General features: G+C 53.3%; 1 protein-coding gene across 1 annotated transcript; it reads left to right on the top strand.

Annotated features, from left to right (window-relative positions):
• Positions 1 to 5,171: 5,171 nt before the first annotated feature.
• On the top strand, positions 5,172 to 9,056 carry CITED4 (Cbp/p300 interacting transactivator with Glu/Asp rich carboxy-terminal domain 4). Its single transcript, XM_053268833.1, has 2 exons — positions 5,172 to 5,423; positions 7,506 to 9,056. Exon 2 carries the CDS (start codon positions 7,519 to 7,521, stop codon positions 8,131 to 8,133), a length of 615 nt encoding a protein of 204 aa, XP_053124808.1. The 5' UTR covers positions 5,172 to 5,423; positions 7,506 to 7,518; the 3' UTR covers positions 8,134 to 9,056.
• Positions 9,057 to 10,548: the final 1,492 nt, after the last annotated feature.

The raw sequence follows: 10,548 nt of genomic DNA on the forward strand, positions 1-10,548 counted from the left end.
GCCCCTATTTTTGCCATGTCTACACACCCTGCAACTTCCAAACGCAAACAGGCAGCAAAATGTCCACACAAGAAGTTCATACATCCTACTCCTAAACCTGTGCAGAAACCAGTGTCGCCTGTTTCAGGATCTCATCACACTTCATAACCACAGCAGATACCTCATTACATGTAGCTGCCCCTTCATGGTCCAGCTATTCTCATGAAAGAGAGCAAAATGTCTCCTGGCCTCTTAAAGACTAACAGATTTATTTTGGCATCAGCTTGTGTAGATGAGAGTCCACTTCATCAAACAAGTTACGCCACAATGCACCTGTTGTTTTCTTAAGAGACTAAAATGGCAAATCCTCTAGGAGTGGTCGACATGAAAGTATCTCCTAGTCCTGCTCTTGAATTCTATCTAGGATGTGCATTCAGATATCTTATATCTAGTTCAGAAAGAGCTGGAAATGCTATGGATCCATAAATGGAGCATCTATGGGTAAGAGGGAGGGACCAGCAGACTCAGGGTAATCCGCAACTATTTTGGTTTCATAACAATCTGGAGGGAAAAGCTTAAGGGGGGGAAAGGAAAAAAAACCAAACCCCAACAACCCAAAACTGCCCCAATATAACTCAATGGAGCGGAATGTTTGGGGACTCAGAGGGCACTTAACAGACCACCAGGCAGGCATTGCTAATGGAACGCAGTGGCAAGGAGGGAGCGAGTGGGAGGTTTCTCAGCCTGAAGGATACTCCCGCAAGGACTAGTGAAGCGTTCACATTTGAAGCAGCTGTGGGAATGCCGTGGGAGTCCATGCACTGCTCCGTCGCATTCTGAATTGCAAGCCCAATTATGCAAAAGCACTATTATTTTGGAGCGCTCCCCTACACCCCAGAAGTGCTCTGTAGAAGCACAAATACATCCCTACCTTAAGGCCCATGTTTACACTTTTCCAGGGCACTTCAGAACCACAGGCGGGTGTTCCAAAATATTAGCACTCTTGCGCAATTGTGCTCGTAATTCAGAACATAATGGAGGAGCACACGAGGGCTCCCTGAGTCCCTGCAGCCATCTGAAGTGCAGACGCTTCAGTAGTCAGGATGTCAGCCACACCTCCCATTCCCCCCGCCCGCCCCGACCATATCCTTGCAAAATAGGCTAGGCTGAGTGATAGCGACTGAACAATCAAGTTAAATGGCTGCCGAGGGATTTGAATACAGATCTTCCCAGCCCTACTCCACCGCACTAACCACTACCCCACACTGCTGAGAAGCTGCCAAGTGGTGAAAGATCAAGTGGGAAGCATCGTACCAAACTGGTCCTGGCTCCTTGGGAGCAGCAGGGAACAGCACTCCGAACAATGACTCATTCCTAAGCTCCTGTTTACAAAGCACTGATCTTTGTTTTCCAGTGAGCAATTCCACAATGACTCCAGAATCAATTCCCTGAGCACTCACAGCCAGAAGAGCCCAACCACCTCTGCGTGCGCCGTGCAAGGAGGGAATATTTTTCCCAACGTGCATCACTCCTACACATTGCCTCATTACAATGGAGGTTGGGTTTTGCTTTTAATTGCATGGCACCAATCGCCTTTCCTTTGCCTGACTCTGTTGGTGGCGTAATATACACAACCCAAGACGAAGGTAAACACTTTCTGTCCTGGAAGGAGATCCAAAGCCAAGCCGGAGAGTCTTGCTACCAGGAAGTCTTCTGTGTGAGGCATTCTCCAGCTATGCTGAGCGGGACTGAAAAACAGACTCAGCATTGCTTTCTGGGAAATGTGTATATCATCAAGGCAGAGAATTCTCCCATGATACCTATCCATTTAGCGCTATCCATTCAGTAGTTTGGGCTCCACCCCTTTCTTGTGTCAAGTATTTTGAATTTTTTGTTTTGTTTTTCTTTTAGGAACCAACCACCAGGGACCCACAGATTTAGACTTCGCCCACTAGCCAGCCATTAATTCTGGTCACCACAAATCCCCTCTTTTCCCTTAGATCCTTTTCTGGCAAACAGGCAGAGGGCTTAGGAGAGGTGGGTCCAGGGACGTAGCAAGGTTGGAGAAAGACAAGATTTTAAAATGCGCCCCCACCCCCACTGAAGCTCAGCTCATGAAGAAATCTTAAATGAGGCTGAATAGTGGTGTGTGTGTGTGTGTGTGTGTGTGTATATACACACACACACACACACACACACCTATGAGCCACAATAGAACATCATCCTACATTATTTTTGTAAATTGTGGATGATGCAAGTCATTTAATGGTTCTAGAGAAAGACATGCTGTGCTGGTAGCTCCAGGTCTTAACACTCACATCCATTTCAGAGGATGAATGCAAATGAAGGAAGCCCGGATGGGTGCGCGGCTGGGGGAGTCAGTCATGTGACTTGCCTCTGGGGCCCCCCAGGCAGTGGGCCTCCGGACAACTGTCTCCCCTTGCCCTATTATAGTTACGCCCCTGGGTGGTTCTTCTGTCACTTGCACTGGGATGTGGCGATGGTAAGAAACAGGAGGAGCCCTCTCCAATGCTCAGAAAGGAGTCCTGCTGTTTCTTCCTTCTCAGAAATGGCAGAGCAAATGAGACCTCTGGGGAGGAGATCTTGTTGGAGATGGACTTCCAGTGCATCGACCTTTTGCACCAACTATCCTATTGACCACTGGGGCATTGGGAGTAGAGATAGTGAGTAAGGGCCACCTTAAGTGGCGCAGCAGGGAAATGCTTGACTAACAAGCAGAAGTTTGGTGGTTCGAATCCCCGCTGGTATGTTTCCCAGACTATGGGAAAACACCTATTTCGGGCAGCAGCGATATAGGAAGATGCTGAAAGGCATCATCTCATACTGCGCAGGAGGAGGCAATGGTAAACCCCTCCTGTATTCTACCAAAGACAACCACAGGGCTCTGTGGGCACCAGGAGTTGAAATCGACTTGACGGCACACTTTACCTTTACTGTAACTGTTCTACCTGTCTCTACTCTATGACTCCTAATATGACTCTACAGGTATCCTATCCAAAACATATTTTCTCTGCAGAAAGCCCTACTGGTTTTGATAGAGCTGACTTTCAAGTAAGCAAGCCTAAAACATAGGATTCAGTTATGATGTCCAAGACCATGTGGCACAGCGGTCCAGTAATGAGGGAAAGAGCGGGAGGGTGGAGCAACCCCCCCACACACACACACACTTCCTAACACTGCCCTCTGACAGCATAAAAACATGCATGCACAGAGTGTGTGTGTATGTGCAGTGGTGCTCTTACCCAGGGCCTCCCCACATCCTGGGGCCCGCCAAATCCTCTTTAGTCCGTCCCGGGTGGTGTGGTTGCCACGTCGTGCTGCCAGCTTACGCTGCGCTGGGCAGCCAAGTGGGATTGTGATCTGCGCCCAGTGCTTTAGAGACGGGGGCGGTGGGGAAGAAATATGTGGGAAGGGAATATGTTAAGTCGCGTGTTGAAACGTTTCTGCTCACGCATCTTTGCAAAAACATGCCTGTTTTATGTTCTTACATTCTTGTGAGCTCAGTTGCTGTCTGTGCCCGCAAGAACCCACATGGATAAAATACTGTGTGTGAAGGCGCGGAGTCAGATCGCCAGCAGCCCGTGCCCCGCTCACCATGCCCCACCGCCCCGTATCTGACATCAGACGCATCCGACGTCAGACGTGAGGGGCGTGGTGTGGCTCCCGAACGGAGTCACGCGGCTCTGTTTGGGAATCTGGCCAGGGCTACATTCACAGCGCGGTCAGGAACGGTTCTTCCTTGCCTTAAAGGCAGGGGAGAGCCGCTTCTGGCCATGCTGCAAACTCCCGAATGGGGCCGCGTGGCCCCGTTCGGAAGCTAGGTTGGGGCCGGCGCTGTGTTTGCAGCGCAGCCAGGAGTGGCCATTTAACTCCCGAACGGGGGCCATGCGGCCCCCACTTGGGAGCTAAACCAGCACCCCTGGGTCTGACATCAGATGCTGGGGGTGTGCCGGGGCCGTGAGGCACAGCCCCTGATTGGCGGTGGCCCAGGTTCTTTGAACCCGTTTGCCCAATGGTGGCTCTGCCCGTGTGTGATGCTTAACTTGCAGCGGGTGGGGGCCTCCAGTGCGGGGGGGGGAGGGTGAAGTCCAAAGGCCCCAGGTTCCAAAATTACCTAGGTGCACCACCTCTGTCTGTATGTGTGTGTCAATCCCAGGTAGGAAACATAGGTCACTGCCTTCTGCCGAGTCAGATCATTGGTTCATCTAGCTCAGTAAGGTCTACACTGACTGGCAGCTCTCCAAAGTTGCAGGCAGGAGTCTTTCCTAGTCCGACCTGCTGGAGATGGCAGAGATTGAACCTGGCGCATTCTTCGATTTCTGATCGGGCCAGACCAGACGCCAGACACAAAATACCCCCACCAGCTCTGGCTTTTCGTGGCTACGGATGACGTCCTCTAGGAACAAGCCAGCCGAGAAGAAAGCATGGGATGAGAGCGTGTGAACAGGAGGGACGCGGTGCACCGCACACGCGGAGGCCATGCGCGTCAACATTCCTCTCTCCTGAAGGCGAGCTGAACGCCGCCGCCTCCTCCTCCTCCTCCAATCAGAACAGCGGGCCATCATTTGCATAGCAAAGGCAGAAAACCCGGGAAGGGCGGCGGCGGCGGGGGGGGGGCACACGGTGGAACCCGGGAGTTAATCATCGACAAGAAACCTTGCCTTGCCTTGGCTGGCAAGGCGCTTGCTGCACGGCAGGCACCTCCCGCGCCCTCTCACCCCGGCCCCGCCTTCTCCAATCGCTGGCAAGCACCCGTGGAGCCAACACCCGCGTGTTTGCACATCCACACGACCGCTGCAACCATGAGCGGGCCCCGGGAGGTGCTCGCCAGGGGGCTGAGGGAGGACAGAGGGACGGCTGCATGGGGAGCGCGCAAGAGGCTCTCCTCCGTCTCCTTCTCCCTCCTCGTCCTCTGCATATGCAGCCAGCCCGTGAGTCCCGCCATTGTGTTGCACTCCCTCCTCCTTCTCCGGAGATGAAACAAAAACAGGTAGGCGGGACTCTGATTCCTCACCTCGGCCCCCGAGGAGGGGGGGAGACCAAACGGGGGGTGGGGGTAGGAAGGCAAGAAAGAAAGAAAAAGAACCCATTCGGGAGCTCTGCGCCAATCAGGGCCCAGGGGCGGGGACTTTTCCCCCGCCCCTCCTTTGCATATATAAGGCTGAAGTTAACCTACTTGCAATATACACAGTGGAGCCAACGAGGGTTGGAAGGCGGCGCGGAGGGGTGCTTTGGGGTTGAGGCGGCCGGGCTGGGGAAGGTTTTGCAAGGGGCGCCCGGGCTGGATGGCTTGGCGCTGGTAGGAGCAGCAGCAGCCGCCGCCGCGTGCAAAGGAGAGCCGCCGCCGCCGCCGCCGCTTTTGTTGTGCCGAGCCTTTGGGCTTGCGAAGTGTGCCGTCTTCCCTTTGGATCGCCGCCCTCGGGGTACGTATGCAAGAGAAGCGTCCTTCGCGGGTCGCAGACGGGAGGTGACATTGGGGCTCGGGGTTGGCACTGGCGCGAAGGGCCGCGGGGGAGGCGGTTGTTCTCCGTCCTTGCGCGATGCAGGGCTGTTTTTCTCCACCGTCGGCAGATCATGGAAGGCGGTGGGTTGTCTTTCCCTTCCCGCTATCCTCCGCTCTTCCCCCCCCCCGCCCCCCGTTTGCGCGGAGCGCTCCTCGGCTGCATTGTCTGAGCTCGGCTGCAGGGAGCGAAGGGTTAAACTTTTGTTCGAAGTGCTGATCTTTGTGCTGGCGGAATGTGCCGGGGCGGGAGCTGCTGCCGGAGCCGGCAAGCGGGAGGAGGGAAGGGTGAGAGCGCGGGGCGGGGGGGAGCGGGAACTGGGCGCGCAGCCTTTTGCATTCGTCCAGGCGTCGCAGCCGGGCACCCTCCTCCAGGCAACGCTGGAGACGGGCGGCCGCCTGGCCCGGCGGAGGCTTGCTGCGGCGGGAGAGGCGTCCTTGCTTGGGACGGCGCAAGATCGCCTTGGATCGAGAGCGGATCCCTCCTTTCTTTTAGCCTACTAGCAGCGTCCTGGCTTTGTATCCGCGAGCTCATCAAGATGTGCTGCAAAGGGCGGGGGCCGCCCAGGCGGGAAATCCAGGAAAGAATGGCTTGCGGCGGAGTAAAAGCCCTGAAAGGGCAAGCAGTTTCGGAATGGGGTGGATTTGGGGCCCCTCGGTGGCCCTTCCTCCTCCCGGGCGCTAGGGGGCAGCAGCGTCTGCCCTGTTCGCAGCACTGTCTCTGCTTCAGGGGGCATGATAAAGGCTCTAGATATGGACGGTAATGGCCACAATTTAAAAAGGGGTTAGATGCATTCATGGAGGAGAGTTCTATCAATGGCTGTTCGCCATGGTGGCCAGTATCGAGCCTCCACATTCAGAGGCAGTCTATCTCAGAATTCCAGTTGGTGGGAGAAGCAACAGCAAGGAAGGGCTGTTGCCTTCTGTGCTATATGTGGGCTTCTGGTTGGCTGCTGGGAGAAGCAGGATGGTGGACTGAATGGACTTTGGGCCTCATCCAGCAGGGCTCCTGCATTCTTTTGCCTTTTTGGAGGACTAGACTGGATAGAACTCGAGTGGCCAGCCAAAGTCCCTCCATCTATTGGACTACAACTCCCATCATCCCAGATCCTTTGCTACTTGCTGCAGATGATGGGTGTTATAGCCCAACAACGGCTGCAGAGTTGAGGCTTTACCATTCCCATCTATAGCAGAGGTGACTCTCCAGCTGTTGCTGGGTTACAGCTCTCATCACCCCCCTAGCCCCAATAAAGTGCAGGTGTGGATGATGGGAGTTGTAGTCCAACTGAAGATCCTTGGGTTGGCCACCCCAGCCTAGAAGGATGCTCCAGCTCAGGGCTGCAAGGCCTATGTCCCTCCAGCTGCTTTTGGACAATAACTCCCATCATCCCCCCCCCAACCACAGTGGTCAGTAGATAAGCATTGGGGGTTGGAGTTGAACATCTGCAGGAGGGCTGAAGCTGTGTAGCCCTGTTCTGACTGTCTCTCTCATACAAGCACACACATCCTCTTCCACCCCAAAGCCAGTCCCACAGGGGCTTCTCCCCCCCCCTCCCGAGGGATCACTGCCATCTTCCACCACTGTAAATAAAAGTTGGGTGGGTGTGTCTGCACACATACTCTTCAGCCAATTAGCTCTAGCCCAGAAATGTATGTCAGTCACCCTTGGGTTCTCCCCCCACCCCCACATGCATGCATACACACAAAAAGTTAACCTATAAATCCCTGGAATCATGCAGAACATGACCTGCAGGCCTCTCTTCCCCTTCAGAGCAGTAATTGACAATTTAAGCTTATTTCCTGTTGCTCCCCCCCCTTCTTCTCCCACGGTGGAACTAGAGATGACGTGACCCCAGATGGTCTCCCAGACCTGGACCTGCTCAACTTCCGCCCGGTGCCTGCCTTGCATGCCCTCGGGCCAGGACCGCCCTTGCCTCCCTGCGTGGCCTGGGCAGCGCCCTGCGTCTGGAGGTCCACCCTCTAACCTCCCCTCTTTGCCTTGCAGTGTCCAGATTGCCATGGCAGACCACATGATGATGCCCATGAGCCACGGTGTGAGCGGGATGCAGACCTACCGCATGGGGGTGAACGCGATGCAGGCGCCGCCGCAGCACGGGCAGCACATGCTAAGGACGCTACCCGCCAACCACCAGATGATGCAGTACGGCGGCCCCGCCATGGATGGTGGCATGCGGCAGAGGCCGGGCATCAGTGGACAGATGGGCCACCACCAGGTGCCCAACACGATGTTCAGCAGTCCCAGCCAGCAGCAGCAATACATGGGGCCGGTGGGCACGCAGCAGCTCATGGCCAGTATGCACTTACAGAAACTCAATACGCAATACCAGGGTCACCCTCTCATGGGTATGAGCAATGGACCCATCGGGGCCGGCGCCCCGCAGTATAGAGTGGGACCCGGCCAGCACCCCGCCATGCAGCATATGCCTTCTCCCGCCTTGACCTTGAACATTATGGACACGGATCTCATTGACGAAGAGGTCTTGACCTCCTTGGTCATGGAACTGGGTTTGGACCGGATTCAGGAGCTGCCGGAACTCTTCCTGGGACAGAACGAGTTTGACTTCATCTCTGACTTTGTCAGCAAACAGCAGCCCAGTGCCATCAGCTGCTGAGGGTCCCTGCTGGAGGTTGGCGCTTCTGCTCAGTGGCTTGGTTTTGATGATCCTTCCCCACCCACCCACCCAAAAAACACCCAACCCCTTGTTCTGTCTTCCCTGTGCACAGACGTACAGGTGTTCTCGGCTGGCCCACCTCCCCGAAACACAATGGACAATCACTGGAGGCTTTCTGGCTTGCACTGCTTTGCTCCCTCGGGTGAGGTCGCAGGTGTCCTTGGATTGGAGGAAGCAGAAGGCTTTTTGCGGGTGGAACCAGGATGGAGTCCTGTCGAAGATGGTTCCCCCTGGCAGCTACAGAACTTCTGTCCCAAGGAGATGGGCCTCTTACAAAACTACTGTCTGGACTACAAAGGGTGGGCGGGCGGGGAAAGAGCGCAGCAGAGATCTGCTTCGATATTGGCTTTGCCTCGGGAGTCTGCAAGCTACTTGGAACACACCCCTCCATGTGTGCGTGTGGTGGTGTTGTGTGTTGGGTTTTTTGTTGTTAACCACTCTCCCACTGCCAGGGGAAGTTGTGTGGTTTGCTCTGTTGCTTTCCCTCCCCCCCCCCCCATTATTGCCCCTCAATACTGTGAAATTAACAGCCAGTTTGTTCTCCTCTTGCATTAGAGATCACTGCCTTTGGGTTGGTTTTTGATGTTTGTTTGTTTGTTCCTCCCCCTTCAGTTTATTTGCTTTTGAAACAAAAAAGCAAACTCTGGAAACAAAATATTTGGGGGATAGGTGTATGCATGCCTGATCCCCCTTCAAGACCCAGGCCATCTTTTGTTATTATTATTTTTTTTTTCAGAGGGCGGGGGGCAAAATTCAACTAATTGGGTGAAGATCATAAGACTTCCTTCCAGGCTGTGACAACCAGAAGCTTTAAGCCGAAACTCTTTCTGCCTCTGAAACCAAATAAAATCCTTGTAATTGTGTATTACGAATTTTTTTTTTTTTAAGAAAAAAATCTTATTTATCTTCTGTGTGTGTGTACTTGTTTCCAATCCTTATTTATTTGGAAGGGCTCAATCTGTTTGCCTTTTGAGATTACTGGGAAGGGCTAAACATATACACATGCGCATGACCCTTCACGCGTCTCTTTGCTGCGAGCAACAGCTTTTGCCGAGGCTGCAAAAGAGATCTCTTGCTCTCTCCCAGGGTTTGATTTTAAAGACAATTTTACTGCTACCTGTTTCGCGGAAAGAGGAAAAAGGAGTTTTGATGTGGCCAGCAGCTTGTTTCCTTTTCGGGCTCCAAGGAAGGAACACACAGCTTCATCCTCTTGACTCTGGAGTTGCTACTGCCCTCTCATGTTGTGAGCACATTGACGCGTCATTGACTGAAGTAAGAATGTACAGGTGATTTTTCAAATAAAAATTAAAAACCTCTAAAACAGGGCATGCTTTTTTTGCTTGTGTTGCTTGGATTTTCCACCCAGTGCTTGGTGACATAATCCTGTGCTTGAAGGTTCCTAGGCTTCCTGCATGCATTTGAACCACATTTCTCCTTTAAATAGGGGACTGGTTCTGAATGAGATTCCACTACCCCTGCTTAAAAATAAATAAATGGGGAGCTGGTGCCTGTTCTGAATCGAGGAGCAGGGCTGTAGCCCCAATAGCAGAGCACACACAGCAGGCAGATGTTCCAAACTTCAATGCCTGGCCTCTACTAAAAAAGATTCCAGCTAGTAGATGCTAGAAAACCTCTCTGCTTGGCGCTTAGAGCTGTTGCCAATTAGAGTAGACAGCACGGGACTAGATGAGCCAATGGTCTGACTCGTTATTGATCAAATTTGTTGCCCTGATCCTCCATCTCCATGCAGTTTAAGACAACATAAAACAGATTACAAATAAAAAACTAAACAACTTAAAGCCACAGTCTGCTTAAAGCTTGGGTGAATAAATGTGTCTTCAGAGACTTCTAAAAAGTCAGATGGGGAAGCTCTTATTTCAGCAGACTCTCATTCGAGAGTCTTGGGGCAGCAACAGAGAAGGCCCATCCCTGAGTAGCCACCAGAGGAGCTGGTGGCAACTGCAGACGAACCTCTCCGGTTGATCTCAATGGGCAGTGGGGCTCATGGTGAAGATGTTCTCTTAAATACTCGGGGCCTAAGCCTGGGTTAGACTTGTGTCCAATGTCATTTTTATGTCCACTAGATGATGCACATTCTGGGGCAGTGTTCGTGATTGGTGGTCCCAGGGGCCAGCGGAAGCCCCCATCAGCCCGAAGTACATCTCCTGATTGATTATCTGGGCCTGTGTGGAGTTTCAGCCAAAGCTGAATAATCTGCAGAGTCCCCTGCCACCATGAGCCGTGCTGCAGTTTGTCCTGTGCCAGAGGGACTCCTTGAAGGGGAACAGAGCCCCCTTGAGTCCCTGCCCCATTCTGGAAGGTGTGCACAGAATGTTGGGAAGTGTAGGCCTTCCT

Source organism: Hemicordylus capensis, chromosome 7 (genome assembly GCF_027244095.1).
Source record: "Hemicordylus capensis ecotype Gifberg chromosome 7, rHemCap1.1.pri, whole genome shotgun sequence".
NCBI lineage: Eukaryota > Metazoa > Chordata > Lepidosauria > Squamata > Cordylidae > Hemicordylus > Hemicordylus capensis.